The following is a 20,348-nucleotide window of genomic DNA, read 5'->3' on the forward strand; positions in this document are numbered from 1 at the left end:
AGTTGCATCATTTTGAATTAAAATCATGAGCAGTTCTCCAAACTCCATGGACTCATCATTTTGTGAGACAAGGAAATGCCCTTTTTTATAAGATGTGCCTTTATACAGTATGTCAGTGGAAACAATAGTATTGTTTTCTGAAAAACAAAACTCTCTCACTGCATGTTGAATTGTCTCACTGTAGAGATTTTGATAAAACCTACAACTGTCTTTAACTTGCAGAATTAATCCTGGCCGAGCTATGATATATGAATGAAACAGCTGATGTCGTTCAGATAAAGTTTGGCAGATGTTCTTAAAGTTTTTCAAATGCCTGGCACATCTCTTAAAGTAACAGTGTTTACTTTCAAAGCGCATCGTCCATAATCTTATCAAGGGTCCAAATTTCAAAATTAATGCCGGATAGTGGCGCAGGTAATGGTGTTTTGGTTTTAGTTTATTCTTAGGAAACAAAGTCTTTCTTGAATCCAAATATTCCTGTATTAGAATTTCAAGATAGGCTACCTCTGCTGACGAAATCTTTTGTGCACATATAAATTCAACGATATCTTTAAGCTGGAGAGTTAACTGCCAGACTTCATCATCTGGGTTTTTCACTTTGTCACCAATTAATACAGGCAACAACCGTAAAAAAATCCAATTCTGGACGGCTTGACCTGAAAGCTTGAATACCTTAGAGTTGACAACACAAGGCTTTGTCAAAGCATCCGACCCTTTGTATTTGAACTGCTTGATACGTCGGTTCAAATCTGAATAAGTAAGCCATTTCTTTTGCTTAATTAGATACTTCAAGTACAGTGCAACATCAAATGATAACACACCCTCAAACATGTCATGGCCTAAACAAGGTGGTAGACCTGGCTGGCATACATGATAAGATTTTAGTGCATTGAAAACAGAGTTTACCTTTATGCCTTTGATGTGCTCACTGCCTCCTGCTTCTAGGTCACCAACAGTAGTGTCATAAGATTCAGGTGTGCGCTGTGGACCAAGAACATTTGGGTCATCACTCTGAAACTCTCTTAGTGTGATTTCACAATACCTGCAAAAGTACTGGGCTTTACTGAAGTTTTCAACAAATCCACCAATGCCGTGTGAACCCAAATTATCCCCAAGAATACTAAACAGGGCGCCTTTTACTGTATCACCACCTACAATGATTCCATTTTCTTCCAAATCTTTTAAATCCACCAACAGCTCTGAGAAAACTTTAGCACTTTTAAATGTTTTCAAGTCACTTTCTATACAAAGTTGCACAAGGGACATGTGATCAGTATTGGATCTCAAATGAATAGGTAAATTAGCCAGAGTCACATAGACTGCAAGAATCTTGTGGTTTTTTTTTGCAGAGCCCAATGGATTGACTATTTCAAAAGCATCTTGGTACAGAATTAATTTTAGGCATCCAGGGTTTTTTATAAAGAACGGGTTGGACTTAAAAGTTTTTCCATCACTTACGTCATTAAAAACATCTGAGTCTGTTTCACAAGATTGCTGTTGTGACACTGAATGCTTCCATAGTTCTGATTCTAATAAGCCAATTAGTGTTTGTTTCACAGGTACATAATAAGCAAACCGTGGAATCATATTTTCATCAGTTCCTAGTGGTATTTTTTTAGGCTCCACATAATGAAACATGCTTTTGAATGCCTGGCCTCTTGAATATATTGTCCTCAGTGGTCCCTTATGACAGACAGAGAACAGATCTGACTGCTTCACACAGTCACTGATTTTAGTAATGACATCATCTGTTAGACACATGTCCTTTTTTAAAAGTGAATGTAATTTACTTAAAGTGTAATCCTGTCCCAACTCATACACATTCTGCATCTCTTCGACAATTGTCTGTATTGTTGAAGCTGGAAGAAGGAGTTGCCCTTGCAATTTTAGGTAGAATAGAGACATATTTCTAAGATAAGCCTCATTGAAATTATTTGGTAATTCCATGCTATCAATTGCATCATTTGAGCTCTGGGGGGCAGCATTCCCATTGTCACATGCTGACTCAGCAGATTCAGAAGGTAGAGATTCTGTAAGCATACTGTCAAACGTATATCCTTTGTGTTTCCTGGACATATGAGCAGTAAATGATGACTTCACATTAAATGTATTTTTACATCCAGTAACCGGACATGTCACAACTCTTCCCTCCAGCAAATGCTGTTTTAAGTGTGAAATATATTCTTTCACTGTCTGAAATTGACAGTCACATAGTGAAATAGAACATTTGAGATGTATATCAGTGGCTTTGGGAGTAAAAGAGGATGCAGGGACATTATGATGGCGGTAAAAATGACTTCTAAACGATCCATAAGTTGTAAATGTCCTCTTGCAGCCAGGGCCTTCACATTTGAATAAGCATGACTCGTTTCTATGTATTTTACAATGCAAAATATAGCCACGCAAAGTCTCTATATTAGAGCTGCAAAAACGGCATGTGATCATTTTGAGCTAAATAGGGTTTTACTGTACCTTGCTCAAACGTTGCCAAACATCCAGAATGGAAGGAGAAAACGTCAGCAGAATTAACACCTGTTTGTGTTAATATTACAGCAAATGAAGAGAATGACAGTTCACTAACAGTTAGTTAGTTAAAGTTTTGACAAAACAAACTCTTAAGAAAAATAAATCAACAGGTGCGTTGTCTAGGCTTGTCTGTGCTTCACTGCTTGTAAGCTAAGCACAGAATGGGCTGCAACCAGTTACTTCCTTCTGTTTGTTCTGTCTAAACCTCCCAGGTGTTTCTGATTGCTCTGCTCTGTGATTTGAGGAGGCAGTTTTTTGAATTGAACAGAGGAGGGAGGTTATTTTTACAGGAATGTAAATTGAATGGAAATCATATTAAATTGAAAATGGCCTCAAAGCACATGTATCAAATGACATTATTCTGTAATGGCAAAACTGGAACTATTCCTTCCATCATTTACAATTGATTAACAATTAATATAATGCCAAACAATAAGAATACAAAAAAAATTACAGCTATAGGCCTATGGAACAGATTAACCAAAGTATTGACCTGATTATTTCCATAATATGATACTCTACATCTCAGAGGCAAATATGTATTTGACTGGTTTAGTCACTAGTTTGTTTGCATATTCAGATTATTAATACAAAGTATAAATGATACATTCTATGTATTATTATAGGTTAATCCCCCCAGCAGCACATCAAGTAATCAGACACACTTTTACCACCTAAAAATGTATTTATTTAATTACAATGATGAAATGGGCCTCTCTGCATAATAAAGTATTTTTTTTATCTTTTGTACTTTATTTTGAGGACAATACCTTTTGACTGCAGGATGGATGGATGATAAACAGATACCACTTTCAACTTGGCATCTCTATTTTAGACCTGATCACTAAGCTTACAACAATCAGCTTGTAGATCTGCTATTTTCGCTGTGTAACAGTCTATGGGCCTCTGTGTCTGAGATGGCTTGGGCCTCCCACACATGCAGTATATAAATGCCACAACCAACCAGCCACCCAATGAATGTGCACACACTACACAACTGTCTGTTTTTATTTACAGGAAACCAACACTGTTACAATGCATAATTTCCATATGACTGAGGAGATAACATTGTCATGGAAAAAGTAATCTAAACTATAAACTGGCTTATGGAACAACACAAAACACATATTGACAACAAATGCCCTTCTTACCTACAGTGTAAAAGGGACTGGGCAACAACAAACATCCAGTATAGAATCATCTCTGGATGATGTTATAGTTAATGACAGGGGGCTAGGGTTTAATCGCGTTGTGAGCTTGTAACTCTGCTATTTTGGGTGAATGTTCCACCCAGAATAGGGATGCTGGAGTGTTTGTCAAGTATGAAGTTATTTTCAATCTGTCGTAATGGAAACTACTATTCTCTTAAGTTTTCCTTGTGACACATAAAGTATCTTAGGGGAAAGATTTACATATTTACGTAGCAATATGATATAAAATAAGGTTCTATAAAGTAACAATGTAATGCAGTGGTGCCTTAGATGAAAAAGTTATTTACAGGGGTGACCTGAGACAAAAAAGTTTCAGAACCACTGCTGTATCTGTCTGTCTGCCTGTGTCCCAATATATATTGAGATCTCTGTATCTGTCTGTCTGCCTGTGTCCCTTTCATGCACATACATGGAGATGTCCATGTCCCTTTTATGCCCATACGTATATGGAGATCCCTGGTTAATAATGCCCATATATGAGCATACCGGGGGGATCGGCGGTTCTGGAAAGTCCTTGTGCAGTGTCTGTGGAGAATGTGTGTTGAATGTCTGAAGAGTGCAAACTGACTGTGAAAAGTGGACTAAGTAATCAGATGGCAGGTGTAGGGAATTCAACAGGTGTAGGGAATTTTGCAAATCAAGCTTAGGGGTTGGCAATCAATGGACTCCAATGAGCCCTCTTGAACCTAAGGCTCTCAGATTTGCCTACTTTGCCTGTTCATGAAACATGCCTCTCTATACACTGACCTTTGGGCCCCTGGACCTGGGCCTAACAGGTCCAATCAGGGAAATATGGCTTAAAGGGGAACATCTTTTGCACATATTGGTACACTTTTATTTGACACACAGGCACAAAACCAACTCAACACCAAGGGTCAGTTAGAGCAGTGTTTCTCAAAGTGGGTGATGTGTCATTATTCCGACAGCCCATTTAGTCCGACCCCATTATAACTAACCCTATCCCTAACCCTAACTGCACGCAAACCTAATGGTCGGACTAATGGGATGTCGGACTTATGGGCAGTCCCCATGCACCTTAGGGTGCCCTGACACAAGTCCAGGGGTGCTGCAGAATACTTTGATAATATTTGGAATGTATCAATATCACTTCAGTTTAACGACAATCTACACCAAATCTCTTCTCCAAAAATAGCAGATCTACAAGCTGACGCGTTGTGAGCTTGTAGATCTGCTATTTTTGGTGAATGTTCTACCCTGAATATGGATGATGGGGCTCAAGTGGTTAAACGTCAAATATAAAGTTATTATCGGTCCTATATGGAAATGGATATTCTCTCAAGGCATACTCAAAGACATACTGTATATTAAGGGGAAAGATTTACCTATTTGCGTACTGTAATATGACATAAATGTAGGTATTTAAGATGTCCCTTGTGCTACTTTGTACAGAAAATGACAAACTATTTGGAAGTGCCAAGGTTTTCTCAGATGTCAGTGGATTTAAAAGATTCTAGGTGTTAAAAGATTCTAGATGTTTGAGGGTGTGTTAACTTATCATATGATGCTGCACTGTAATTGAAGTTGGAACTGCTTTGGATACATTCAACTCCATTTATATTTTACCAACCTGTCGAGAGAGAGAGAGATGAGTGAATCCTTGTACTTACTTGCCTGTCTGTCTGTCTGTCTGAATCCCTGTGGGGGGGATAATGGTTAGATTTATTTCACTATGCATACACCTTTACAACACTCATACTTCCTATCTTTGTTTTGAGCTAAATAAAACAATATATTAACTTATCTGCTATAAATACTGAATATGAAAATGAGAGAAATGTATCTTTGGAGAAAAAAAAAGAGAGGGAACTTACCTTTCTCAGGTCAATCTCTTTACAGCAGTATTTAGATGTTGCTTTCACTGTAAAACTCTTAATAAAAAATGGCCGCAGTGCAAACACCTTTGTATTTCCTAAGCTTGTAATAGGGTTTATTTTTGGAAAACAATAAATAAATCAGTTTCCTTAGCTGCTTTTACAGCTAAACGGCGTTAGTTGACCTGTATTTGTCAGTGGAATTGAGTGGAATTCAATGTCCAAAACACAACAACTGCTTGTAAATGTTACAGAAATGTTAGTTTTATGCTAATTCAGCAGTAAATGGTTGTTGTATTTACACGTTTAAAATGTAAATCTTGCAGAAACAAACCATTAATTTACAGACTTATATTGTGGATTTTACAGTAAAAAATAAGGAAATTGTTAGGTATTTTTCAGTGAAATTGAAAGGGATTCAATGTATAATATACGACAACTAATAACATATTAATTAGTAAAACGTAATACAGTTTATTTCTGTAAAAAGATATCTACCTGTTATAACATGTTTTTTTTACATTGTAATGGTGTAATTCTTACTATATTGTATAGTTTTTTCAAATTACAGTTTTTCAATGTATATATTACAATAATCTGTAAATTTACAGAGATGTGTTGTTATTTTAACAAAAAAACACTATAAAATGCTTTTACGTACACATTATTTTAATTTATAGAATAACACTGTAAATTAAACATTTTTTCATAGTTTTTTTAATTTACAGTTTTTCACTGTATAATTTGCAGCATTTCCATGCTTTTTTACAGTTTTTTTTTACAGTGTGGAGGCAGGAGCTGATTTTCTCACTCTGTCCAATCGGGTGAGTCGAAGGCGGACCGTCCCAAGACTCAGGAAGCAACATGGTGCTCTCAGTGGACCAACTTGAATGTGAGTGACAGGTGCGTCACAGCGTTTTTTTAGAATCCGCTGGCTGCAAAAAACTGTGGCCGCGCACAACCTGCGTTCAACAGCGGCCAGCCAACTTTTGGTGAGAGCGCGCCCTAAGACAGTAGGTGAACATTCTACGAAAATAGCCAAATACAAACTTTGCGACGCATTGCATCTCCTTTGTGTTGCATTGCATCGCATTGGGGGCTTGTAGTTGTAAATGGCCTATTGTTGCTATTTGACGTACAACTAAGGCTACACAGTAACTAAGCTATAGGGCAAGTGGTTAAGGAAATAAGTTTAACCCATTAAGACCTGAAGCCGATTTCTACAAAATGTCTCCTAAATACCAACAGTTTTCTGAAAAACCTATGTTTCTATATCAGCGGTTCTCAAACTTTCATGTCAAGGAGTCAAGGACCCCCAAAATGATATGTATTTGGCCGCGGACCCCCATCTCAAAATATGTTGTTCCAGGGACCCCCAGAAGCAAAGATTTGAGTTAAAAAATTTCGCTTTAAAAGAATATAAATATATTAATTTGCACACATTTTCTTGATTTTTCAAAAATAGCAGATCTACAAGCTCGTAGCGCGGCACTCGGTGCCGCGCTATGAGCTTGTATATCTGCTATTTTTTAATAGCCAAAGTGTAAAATAATGCTTTTTAGCTCAAATGAAAAAGTGACACAGATGCTTCTTCAGGTCTCAATGGATTAATCAATCAATCAATCAATCAATCAATCAATCAATCAATCAATCCAACCAACCAGGCCAATTAATCATTGATTTTAGTTAATGGTGAAGTGATAAAAGCCACCTCTCCATTACCCAGGGTGCTGTCTGGGAACACTATGGGCGTTAGCAACGCACTGCTGCACACTTATAGTGTTACACACCTGCTGCCTGCCACCTGCCACCTGCCCATAACCATCCCCCCCTCACACAGTAATATGTGTGTGTGTGTGTGTGTGTGTGTGTGTGTGTGTGTGTGTGCGCGTGTGCGTGTGCGTGTGTGTGAGCGTGTGCGTGCGCGTGTGTGCGTGCGCGTGTGTGCGTGCGTGCGTACCATGTCTTAAGTAACCTAGAAGGAGTAGTTCACCCCGAAAAAAATCTCATTTTCTACTATATTCTATCACCCCAGCCTAGAATTCACGGAGATTTTTTTGTTTTTGTCGCATTCCTAAGCCAATAACTCGATGACAGAGTGGCTGCTCACTAGGAAAGAGTCTCCTACTAGTGGTGACTCCTCCGGTCATCCAATTATAGGCTCAGGAATGTGACAAAAACAAAAAAAAACTCTCTCTTAAGCCTGACGTATCCATCAAATGGCGAAGTATGAACCAGGCTTCCCGCGAGTGATGGAGGTGTTGTCTTTGTCGTCATTAACCCATTAAGACCTGGAACGCATCTGTGTCATCTTTTGATTTGAGCTAAAAAAGCATTATTTTACACTTTGGCTATTCAAAAATAGCAGATCTACAAGCTCATAGCGCGGCACCGAGTGCCGCGCTACGAGCGTGTAGATCTGCTATTTGAAAAAATCGTGGAAATGTGTGCAAATCTTTGAATATGTATATTATTTTAAAGCGAATGTTTTTTAACTGAAATCTTTGCTTCTGGGGGGGTCCCTGGAACAACATATTTTGAGGTGGGGGTCTGCGGCCAAATACGTATCATTTTAGGGGTCCTTGACATGAAAAAAGTTTGAGCACCAGTGATATAGAAACATACGTTTTTCAGAATATTGTTGGGATTTAGAAGACATTAATTACATTTTGTAAAATCTGCTTCAGGTCTTAATGGGTTGACGTATAGGCGCCACTGTGACAAAATACTTAGCCAGACTGCGTACCAAGCCGCCCGTCCAGGCGGACGAACAGCTCACAGATGCTGAAGGCGATGGTGGTGTGGGCCGGGATGACGATGGCCTTGTCTCGGCCCCTGGGGTTGCGTCCGTCGTCGATCTGAAACTGCAGTGTGAGTGGTGAGTGTTTTGTCTTTTGTCTTTTTAATACAATGTCATTTAGTCAGTCTAGTTTTAGCTAGGACTGAAAGAACGAGCCCAATCGATGGTCTTTAAGGGCGGATCCAAACCCAGCCGGCGGATTCCTGCGGCGCTTCCTATTGCTTCACCAATCTATGTCCACCGCCTCCCCCCCCCCCCCCGGCCTGTGCACGGAGCACGCTGACGTCACCAAATTTAGAGCGACGCCCCTCTGCACTCTGATTGGTTAGGAGATAACAAGGTCCTATAAGACCAGTGTTCCTGCACGGTTTGCCCAGCCTTTTTTTCTTTTGAAACAAAAAAAAAAGGCTTGGGTTTCCGAGGCTAAGTTTTAGCTGACTAAATATAAGATTCTATTCAGTGGTGGAAAAATAACTAAGTACTTAAGTAAAATGTTGAGGTATTTTTTACTCTGCTGGAGTATTTCCAGTTTTCAGTACTTTTACTTCTACTCCACTAAATCTCAGAGGCAAATATTGTACTTTTACTCCACTACAATTATTTGAAAACTTTAGTTACTGGTTACTTTGCAGATATAAATTACTAGTACTACATTATAAAACCTGCATTAACCATTTTGCCCTATTTTATACCTAGGCTATTTGAAAATAGCCGATCTAGAAGCTCACAACGCGTCGCATCACGGCGTGTTGTGAGCTTGTAGATCTGCCATTTTCCAACCATTTTTGTACTTTTACTTTTGGTACTTTTTTTATGCCAATACTTTTGTACTTTTATTCAAATAACATGTTGAACACAGGCCTTTTACTTGTAACAGAGTATTTTTATATTGCGGTATTGCTACTTTTACTTAAGTAAAATATCTGAGTACTTCTTCCACCACTGATTCTATTCGACTAAATCCACAGTTGATTTTGTCGACAAAAATGTCGTAATGGCAGATTTTACACTTGGTTGTATGCTGAAAATAGCCTATCTGCGATGATCTATCAGCTTGTAGATCTGCTATTATCAGAGCTATTACCCGAGCGCAACCAAACATAAAATGACATAATGTCTTTTAGTTCTACTGGATCTCTTCTCCACTCGTCCCTCCCTAATATTTTTGTCTAGTTTTTATTTGTTGACAAAATTGTCAATATATTTAGTCTTAGTTTTTGTCATCATAGCTTAGTTTTTATTTAGTTCGTATTTAGTTTTCGTCAGTGAAAAAAGGTAGGCGACGAACATGTTTCGTCATAGTTTTAGTCGACGACATTATCGAGTGAGCGGCCGTTAATTTCGACTGATGTCACATGTAGTCGAGGCCATCAAGCATTCAGCCGTTACCCCCTAGTCTACGACGAGGCTAATGGAGAGTCAGGTGTCAAAGATGCCTCGTTAATGAATGTATGACGTGAGGGGAGAGAGATGGGGGGGGGGGGGGGGGGGCAGAGAGAGAGAGAGAGAGAGAGAGAGAGAGAGAGAGAGACTGAGAGAAAAAAATTGCTTTTATAAGAATAAACTAAAAAGAGAGAAATGCCTTTCAGCTGGGGCAACAGAGAATCAGGAGTGTGCCGCGCTGCGAGCTTGTACATCTGCTATTTTTGAACTTTTGAAAAATCTTGAAAGTGTGAGAAGAACTACTGATTTAGAAGGCAATGTGTGTGTGTGTGTGTGTGTGTGTGCGTGCGTGCGTGCGTGCGTGCGTGCGTGCGTGCGTGCGTGCGTGCGTGCGTGCGTGCGTGTGTGTGTGTGTGTGAGTGTGCGTGTGTGTGTGCTTACCCTCATGGTGGTCCCTCTCATCCCAGCGTGCACGGTGAGAGAGCACTGGCGCGTGGTGCGGATGCTCTCCATGACGATGCACAGAATGCTCCGCCCACTCTCCCTCGACTGACGAATCAGACAGTGATCCATGTCCACCTTTCTACCGGACAGAAAGTGGGGGAAATGGAACGGAAGAAGAAGAACAATAATAAGAAGCTGTTTACATGGCGTTTTTGAATGTTCTCAACGTCTGGTTTGGGGACCACCAGGGGTCCAAATGGACGCTTAATGGGTCCGTAACTCTGAGAGAGTGCAAATGGAAATAGCTGATCTACAAGCTGACAAGGTGTGGCAACCATAGACCGTAAAAAATATGGACAGTGTTACGCCCATATAGACTCTATACAGACCGTAAATGAAGCCGATTTTTCAGCAATTTCAAATCCGCCATCTTTCTATATCCTATGCACTCGGAAATTAATGCTATTGGTTGGGACCAGCCCATGGGAACATGACAGTGATGACACTGTTACCGTATGCCCTTGACGTCCTTCTCCCCGACGATGAAATAAATAATTCATCAAAAAATAGATCATTTTTCTTGATCATTAAAAAAACATCAGCACAGCACAGGACTGGCTGAGCTTACAGTCAGCCAATTAGCCTTGAGTGATGGAGGTATAGGCTGAGTGATGGAGGCATAGGCTGAGTGATGGAGGTACAGGCTGAGTGATGGAGGTATAGGCTGAGTGATGGAGGTATAGGCTGCGCTGATCAGATGAACAACGCCAGCCAGACGGTGTCGTCTGGACGCTAAGACGAGCATCAGATCAGGCAGATAGCAAGTTGCCATGTCTGCAGGGTCGACCGTGCAGAAGCAGGTGTCTACTAAAGCAGTGGTTTTCAACCTTTTTCATGCCGAGGACCCCTAAATTGATATACATTTGGCCGCGGACCCCCATCTGAAAATGTTTTGTGCCAGGGACCCCCAGAAGCAAAGATTTGAATTAAAAATGTGCTTTAAAAGATATATTATACTCAAAAGATTTGCACACATTTTCAAGATTTTTCAAAAATAGCAGATCTGCAAGCTCATAGCGCGGCACTCGGTGCCGCGCTATGAGCTTGTAGATCTGCTATTTTTGAATAGCCAAAGCTAAGTGGATAAAATGATTGTGAAGCTATGTTAACTCTGGCTGTCATAGAAGTTAAGAATCAAAGTAACAGGAACCATTGTATTCACGGATAAATTGTGAATGAAATGCACTAGGCAAACAATAAACATACCAGCATTTCTATCCACTGTTCACAACAGAAGGTTCTACTACCCGGACATACCAATGTCTGTATGTTCTGACACAGTGGTTCTCAACCAGTGGTCCGGGGACCACCAGTGATCCTTGAGGGGGTTCCAGGGGGTCCCCAACAAAAGGTGGTAATACATTTTTCACCCTTTTATCCATATTGTATCCGTTGGATATTCAAAAATAGCAGATATTATTATGCTCAGAGCGCCTCACTTTGTGCCGTGCTGCGAGCTTGCAGATCTGTTATTTTTGAACATTTTCCAAAAAAAATGAAAGTGTTTGAAGGAATTTTGCACTTTTTTAACACAAATCTTCTTTTCTGGGGGTCCAGCTGGCACAAAACATTTTGAGATGAGGGTCCGCGGTCAAATATATATCAATTTAGGAGTCCTTAGCATGAAAAAGGTTGAAAACCACTGTTCTAACAAAGTCACGAAAAACAATCCTACTGTGCTAGGCGACTAAAGGTATTGTGGCTCATCATTGTGGCTGACTGGTTAGGCTTCAGCAGTAAGCAGTGCAAATTTTGTCAGCAAATTTTGATTTAGTTCTAGTCATAGTGTTTTGAATAAAATTCCATTTTATATTGTATATATTGTACCTGGAGTTGAGCTCCCGCAGCAGGATGGGCACCTCCACCTCGTGCTTAGTGACGATGCCGAAGGAGGCCTTGACCGCCACGGAGTCGGAGCCGTCGATGTTGAAGCCCACGTCGTGGATGAGATGGTTCCCCAGTTTACCGTTAACGGCCACGTCCGACTTATCCTCATAGTTCAGGAGTTGATAAGAGGACACCCCTGGTGTAGAGACAATACATTGCGATGAAGTTTTGTAAATGAAGATATAGGGAAAACACGCACCAAATATCTTAATATTGAATCATACTAGACCTATACCCGTCGGCGGGGATATGAGCACCCAAAGTGCGTCATGGTTCCGTTTGTTTCACGGATGGTCCGCTTGTTTCACGGATGTGGCAACACCGGCGCTTGTTTCACGCACATGATTTGGCAACCCGGGAGCCAGGAACACAAAAATGCTAATAAACAGCTGACATTTGGGGAAAGCGGGAAACGGGCTTTGGTGTTCCATGCACATAGTAATGGTCAATGGCTGGGTGCAAATGCAGCTCAATTGCTCCAGCCACTGAGGAGAACCGGGCAGATTACATACCATATTTAATAAATACCCTTTTTTTTTGCGGCTTTCAAATATCTGTTGGCACAGAATCAAATGTTTTATGGTCATGACTCACCAGGAGCCTGGAGGGCCGCCCGCCACTGCTATGCCCTATTCTACAACTACCACTATATTACAGTGTTGGAAAAAAGTACTCAAATGTTTTACTTAAGTAAAAGTATCAATACTGCAACGTAGAAGTACTCTGTTACAAGTAAAGTCTGGTATTCAAAATTTACTTGAGTAAAAATACAAAGGTTTTGGTATCAGAATGTACTTAAAAATGTACAAAATGTACTTAAAGTACCAATAGTAAGTACTGAAATGTTTGAAAATAGTAGATCTACAAGCTCACAACGTGTCGTGATGCGACGCGTTGTGAGCTTGTAGATCGGCTATTTTCGAATAGCCTATGTATAAAATAGGACTATTTATGTTTTATAATGTAATAATGTATACAGTATCTGCAAAGTAACAAGTAACTAAAGTTCTCAAATAATTGTAGTGGAGTAAAAGTACAATATTTGCCTCTGAGATGTAGTGGAGTAGAAGTAAAACTATTGGAAATTGGAAATACTCAAGTAAAGTACAAATACCTCAAAATTGTACTTAAGTACATCATGTACTTAGTTACTTTCCACCACTGCTATTACTACTGCAACAACTACTACTACTACTATAACGCTGACTGTCACTAGCCTACTGCTATAACTATTACTACTGCTGCAACTACAGTAGGCTACCACTGATGTCACTGGGCCTACTAACATTTACCACCACCACCAATGCTACTACTACAGTACTACCACCACAATTACTCCTACTACGACAGCCATTACTACAGTACCAGCTATAACTAATGATAATATTACTAACTATTCACATGCAATAAAAACAAAAGAAAACGTAATCAAAACACATTAAAACGAGAACAAAATAACAAATGGAACGTGGAATTAATACCATAATAATTAATTATACGTTTCCATTCCTGAAATATGACTGATGTAGGCTGGGTTTTACCTTGACCTTTGACCTATTCAAGGGCCAATAATCTCTTCAGGGCAACCTACTGACATTTCCACCATGTTTTCATGAAAACAAGACCAGGAGACCTGGTTCTGCCAGACCCAGAATAAGTACTTTATAAGATCAGAGCACTACGTCACCGGACTTCACATGACGTGTCAGCCTGTGTCTATGCCCATGTATGGACGAAAGGGGGACAGACCTTTTTGGCTGGGGCCGGAGGACAAAGTGACCATGCCCATGTATGGACGAAACAGGTACAAAGCCTCATGTAAGCCCGACCCCTTGGGTCTGGCAAAAAAAGTTATTGTGTTCCCAGATATACACAGTGGTGTAAAATAACTAAGTACAAAGGCTACTTAAGTACAATTTTGAGGGATTTTCTCTTGAAATGTTTTTAACTTTTTACTTTCTTCAGTATTTACAATTTTCAATACTTCTACCCCACTACATCTCAGAGGAAAATATTGTACTTTTACTCCACTAAAATGATATGGTGCATCCACGTGACGTTTTTTATTTATAGTTACTCTATTTATAGTGGCTCATAGGAATAGACTATGTGACAACCAGGAACAGTCTGGTGACCACCGTAGAGTCGGTTGACAGACGGAATATAGACGGCACCCAGGAGCAGTATGGGTTGGCGCCCCAGCCTGTGTCTTCCGTGAGAAAGAAGCCCAAAAAACCCACAGTGAGTCCCTCCACGTGCCAGAGCCTCCCCCGGTCCCGGCAGAGTAGTTCCGGAGAAGCGGATTGAGTGGCCCTGTCTTGCCCTAAGAGGACTGACCGTGGGTAGATACTGGGACGTAAGTCGGGGCTTGATCAACCCCGGCTGGGTCACCTGGGCGAGGGTGTATGTTGCAAGACCCGAAACACCCGAAGACCCCAGGCTACGACACTGATGATACGTCCCAGGTGCATCCACGTGATGTTTTTTATTTATGTAAAACTATGATAAGCTCTTTCATTTTAGATTGTTTTACCCAATAAACACCTGAACATTCAAATACTGCACTACTACTGTAACAGACACATGCCCTCTAATGAGTCAAACAACATGCAGGTTCACTGGGTCCTAGGTGCCCTGGCTTTGTGTTAGACTCATTTTAACGATAACAGTCATTATCAAATTGTATCTTCTATACCCTTGTAGCCTAGAACTAGCCAAATTCTATCAATAAACAACTTTTTTGATCAACATTATAATGTCAAATTCTCACTGCATTACTGTACCTGCGGTGATCTCCTTCTCCCCGACCAGGATGTCCTTCAGGGAGAAGGCGCTGGACGCGTACTTGACCTTCTTCCAGAAGTGCTTCTTCCTCCTCCGTGTGACCAGGCTGAGAGGCTGGTAGTGGTCGGCCTCGCTCAGGCTGGGCACGGGGATCAGCCTGCCCGTGTCGCCCACCTGCTTCACAAAGTTCTTAGTCGCTGCGGCAAACATTTCATTTGTAAGTGTGTGTGTGTGTGTGTGTGTGTGTGTGTGTGTGTGTGTGTGTGTGTGTGTGTGTGTGTGTGTGTGTGTGTGTGTGTGTGTGTGTGTGTGTGTGTGTGTGTGTGTGTGAAAGGTTTTTATACTGAATAAAACAAGTGAATAAAGCTACAAAAAAGAGTCACTCCTCGTGTCACACAGTCTATTCCATCAGATGTGGTACATGTGTCTCCCTCAGCGATATGGTGCAAGGTGTGTGTGTGTGTGTGTGTGTGTGTGTGTGTGTGTGTGTGTGTGTGTGTGTGTGTGTGTGTGTGTGTGTGTGTGTGTGTGTGTGTGTGTGTGTGTGTGTGTGTGTGTGTGTGTGTGTGTGTGTGTGTGAACCTGATCTCCCATATAGTCCTCCTTGTACATGTTCCAGCTGTCACATGACATCAATTACAGGTGAGGTTGTCAACATTTGACTTGTCTGTCTTAAAAAACCTCAACCAGGAAATTACATTTTCCAAGGGATTATCCGTTAACGAGACCTGAGGCCGATTCTACAAATGCCTTCTAAATCGTTATCACACTTTCAAATGTTTTCAAAACATTTCAGCAGCGCTGTGTGAGCTTGTACATCTGCAATTTTTGAATAGCCAATGCAAAAATCTGAAATGTATACACAAATGCTTTCCCTTTTTTAATGGATTAAAACCTCAACTAGGAAATTACATTTTCCAAAAGGTGCCGAGGCATTATATCTTCTTTTTTTATTTTTTACTGCAAATGATTATGTCTGGTTGTGTATGTTAGATGTTGGGCTAATGTTTATCTTTTTTTTAAGTTGATATATTTTACTGTATGTGCATCTATAATAATTCTATATTAGATTCTATGAGCTAAAGAACAAATCATTTTCTGTAATTATTTTGCAGGCAAAAATAACACCAGTATAGCTAGTACTCGTGTATAATAGTCCAGGGTGCCCAAACTTTTCAGGCTGCGAGGGCGACCCCCCCAAATAATCATACCTGAACAGGGGACCCCCCCACCCTGACAAGCACTTGGAATTGTAGGCATTACATTTAGTTTGACTCGGTTCCACAGATAAATATTGTGAAAATAGCCGATCTACAGCAAGCTCACAACGCCTTGTAGATCGGCTATTTCTTTTTTACAACGTTTGCCTCTTTCTTAAGTAATATTTCACAATCAGGCCATTTTCGTATTTAAAGGGTCGTAAATCATTACGTTATTAAATTGCAACTTTAGAAATGAGCACTATACCAGGCATGCACTTATGCTGTATGTTGGTTTGTTTACTTCTTCTCCTTCTTATCGTGTCCACAAGTCAAGACAGTCAGTTACAAGGCTTGGTTCACCCACAGCTGAACACATTTGCTGTCCCTTCTCATTAAACTCTAGCCTGGTAAACCCTCCCTCTGGAAATCTCATTTCCATTTGATTTCACTCCAGGAATCAAATAGAAATGAGATTTCCGGAGGGAGGGTTTACCAGGCTAATTAAACTCTGCCAAGTCCGATGCTGTGCAGGGTTGCTCCAGCAGGGGGCATATCAGGAGGTGCTGCATGGTTTGTGGTTCAATGCTAGCTGTAGAATACAACTCTCGTAGACGTATTTATGATTCTGACGTTTTCAATCAACGAGAGTTGTAGGGTTCACCCCCCATGGACACAGGGACTTTCAGCACTATACACCGTAGACACTCCAAACATGTACAAATTTAAAATAAAGGTGCTTACCCCCACGCTCCAAATGTTAACTCTCGCTACGGGGTAGTAATTTAGTGTAATAATCCATATATTTCAATAAAGAAGTGTTTTAATGTCGTCTGTGGCCGAACGCCATTTTTTCACCCTCGTTTACTTCCTGTTTACATTGAGTGTAATTCCGGGTTTCACCAGATGGGCAGTACCGCCCCATGGGAACTTCCGACAGAATCGGCCAAAGACGGCATTAAAACACTTCTTTATTGAAATATATGGATTATTACATTAAACTACTAGCCCGTAGTGAGAGTTAACATTTGGAGCGTATTGGTTAAGCACCTTTATTTTAAATTTGTACATGTTTGGAGTGTCTACGGTGTATAGTGCTGAAAGTCCCTGTGTCCATGGGGGGTGAACCCTACAACTCTCGTAGATTGAAAACGTCAGAATCATAAATACTTCTACGAGAGTTGTATTCTACAGCTAGTTCAATGCCGCAGTCACACACAACGTCCCCGTCATTTAGGTATCCCCTTTTGGCGAGCGTTGCTTTTGCACGTCCAACACCAGATCTTATTCTGTTTAGGCATTTCCACACTGCGTAGTTGGTGTAGACTGTTGAGTTTCGATTGATTGATGTAGTTTATTTAGTAAGACATGAGAATAGTACATGACAGTACAACAGTACATGGAAGTACAAATTCACAATACAAGGTCTACTAAACTGGAACTCTCATTAAGCACTAAGCTTGTTTAAGATGAGAACCCCATGCACACAAATCATGATGAAATATAAGAGGCAGGCAGATATACACACTACTATACAGAATGTCATACAATCAGCTTTCAGCTTACTGGTATGAAGAGAGACAAATATATATATATATATACAAAAGAGGAAAATGAAGGAGGGGGGGGGGTAGGGGGGGTAGGTTAAGACTTAGACAGGGGCCATTTTCGAATTGCAGCCTCCTGAAGGTGTATCTTTAGGGCAGTTTTGAAAGTGAGTAGGGTTTTACACTCCTTTACTCCTTTTGGTAGGGCATTCCACATTTTTGATGAATAGCATGAGAACGAGTTCATTCCCTTAGTTGAGCCAAATCTGGGTTGAACATGATTTGTGGAGCTGCCTCTGGTGTTATGATCATGGACTGCATTAACATTTTGGAAGTATTTTGACAAATACAGGGGGATCCCAATGTTGTGGTGTATCTTGAAGACCAGGCCCATAGCAAGTTGCTGTACTCTGTCCTCAACCCTAAGCCATCCAATCCTAGCAAAATGAGCAGGGGTTAGATGGGTTCTGTGATTGAGGCCAAGAAGTAGCCTTACAAGTTTGTTTTGGGTTTTTTGGAGCCTTGTTTTTAAGGCCTTGGAGGTGTTGTGATACCATGAAGTGCATGCATAATCATAATGACCTTGAATGAGGGCCCCTGCAAGAATCTTCAGAGTATTCTTACTGACTAGGCGGTCAATCCTCCACAAATAGCGTGTTGTTTGGTTGACATTTTTGATCACTTTTTCGGCGTTTTTGTTACCAGAGAGGTTTGCCTCCAAGATGGAGCCCAGGTAGGTAATTTCATCCTTTCTTTTGATGACATCATCACCCACTTTGATCGTGAAACTCTCTGCCTTGCTAAGGTTAGGACTGGACCCAAAGAGGATGGATTCAGTTTTACCCAGGTGTAATGAAAGTTTGTTGTCAGAGAGCCAGATGCAGATCTTGTTGAGTTCGGAGCTGAGAGTTTTCTCAACCTGCAGCCTGTCTCTGTCCGAGACTAGCAGGGCCGAGTCATCTGCGAACAGGAACAGTTTGCAGTCGCAGGCCGATGACATGTCATTCACATATATCAGGAACAGTAAAGGGCCTAGTATACTTCCTTGTGGGACACCACAAGTCACAGGGAGGGGGGGGACTGGGTGCCGTTTACTTCCACCACTTGCTCCCTCCCTTCCAGGTAGGATCTCATCCAGTTCACTGACGTATCATCAAAACCTATTGCTTTGAGCTTATTGATCATAATTGGGTGATTGACGGTGTCAAAGGCCTTCTGGAGGTCCAGCATGACCATGCCGCAATATTTGCCCTTGTCGACATCTTGTTTGATAGAGTCGTTCAAATAGAGAAGGCATGTGTCAGTGGAGTGGTTTGTTCTGAAACCAGATTGGAATTTGTAGATTAGATTTTCTTCGGCAAGATACTTATCGACCTGTTCATAGACTATTTTTTCCATGACTTTCGAGATGGAGCTAAGAATAGAAATAGGGCGGTAGTTGCCAGGGTCTAATTTGTTTCCTTTTTTGTACAGAGGGGTCACCCTTGCTTTTTTGAAATCGTTAGGGACCCGTCCCTGTATGATGGAGAGGTTTATTATGTGGGTAATGATTGGAGCAATGGAGGCGGCCGAGTCTTTTCGAAATTTGGCGGGGATATTGTCGAGGCCTGTGGCTTTGTGTTGATGAAGAGCACTCAATTTTTTAAACACCTCTTCTGTTTTCACAGGGGAGTTTAAAATCATCTTTGCGTACACCCTGTTTTTCGTAAAATGAGTCAACATGCTCTTCACCATAGCACCCAGAGTGAGGGGGTAGTTTTTCAACCAAATCTGAGGTTATGGTCGTGAAGAATATGTTGAGGATTTTACTCACTTCATGTTTGGATATGACGAGAGTGTCATTCACCTTGAGGCTTATGTTAGTAAACCTGGTTTTCAATTTCTTGCTGCAGCCTAGTAGGTTGTTGAATAGCTTCCAAAGCTCTCGTGGTTTGCTTTTATTTTCCTCAATTTTGTCATCGAGGAAGCTTTTTTCTGCTAATTCGAGCATGCCATAACCTTGTTTCTTAGCTTGTTTCTTTCTTTTACAAGTTTAGCTACGTAATGAGTATTTTTACTTTTGGTACAGCATAAAACAAATACATATTAAAAAAGACAATCATTAATTAAAATAAATTAAATATAGCAACAGCAATTTATCTTTATTTTTTGACTAATGAAATACAGAGCCATATTAAAATAATACAAACTTTCCCAAAAAATAACAAAAACAAATCTTTAACTTATGAACTTTTTGAAATGTGGTTCTCTGCAAGAGACAGCAATCTGTCCCGACTCCTGTCTCTGTCAACAAGGTAAAGGAGTTCCAGTTCCACACTCTTTGATTACATCTGATCTGATAGTGCACAATCTGGGAACCCATCGTCCAAAAACAGCGCCCTCTGCTGTCGCAGCTCGGAATCTGTTCTTGAGAGATTAGATAGTGAGAGACAAATCAATGAATAACCAATTATCTCACAGACATCATTCACTTGGGTCAGATGAAATCATAAACTATCAAATATCAAGGTACTGTACATTTTTAATGACAATATTCCTACCAAAGGACAGAAAAGAAGTTGGAACAATCATCATTCCTTGGCCATTTAAACACAGATGTTAGCAGGTCACAGTGGTTCTCAACCTGTGGGGGTCCCCACATGATTTTTTTTTTTTTTGGGGGGGGGGGGGGTGGG

General features: G+C 40.6%; 1 protein-coding gene across 1 annotated transcript in view; it reads right to left on the reverse strand.

The window, feature by feature from the left end:
• The window catches only part of LOC308081439 (pejvakin-like), a gene marked incomplete at both ends in the record, with an annotated part of 30,341 nt that extends 15,204 nt beyond the window's left edge, over window positions 1-15,137 (reverse strand). The window contains 4 exons of the mRNA XM_080457806.1: window positions 8,316-8,433; window positions 10,194-10,335; window positions 12,084-12,279; window positions 14,927-15,137. Coding sequence (XP_080313932.1) covers window positions 8,316-8,433; window positions 10,194-10,335; window positions 12,084-12,279; window positions 14,927-15,137 — 667 coding nt within the window. The remainder of the gene's footprint in view (window positions 1-8,315; window positions 8,434-10,193; window positions 10,336-12,083; window positions 12,280-14,926) is intronic.
• Window positions 15,138-20,348: the final 5,211 nt, after the last annotated feature.

The sequence above is a fragment of the Gymnoscopelus braueri genome, assembly GCF_963280865.1.
Source record: "Gymnoscopelus braueri genome assembly, contig: SCAFFOLD_199, whole genome shotgun sequence".
Lineage (NCBI taxonomy): Eukaryota > Metazoa > Chordata > Actinopteri > Myctophiformes > Myctophidae > Gymnoscopelus > Gymnoscopelus braueri.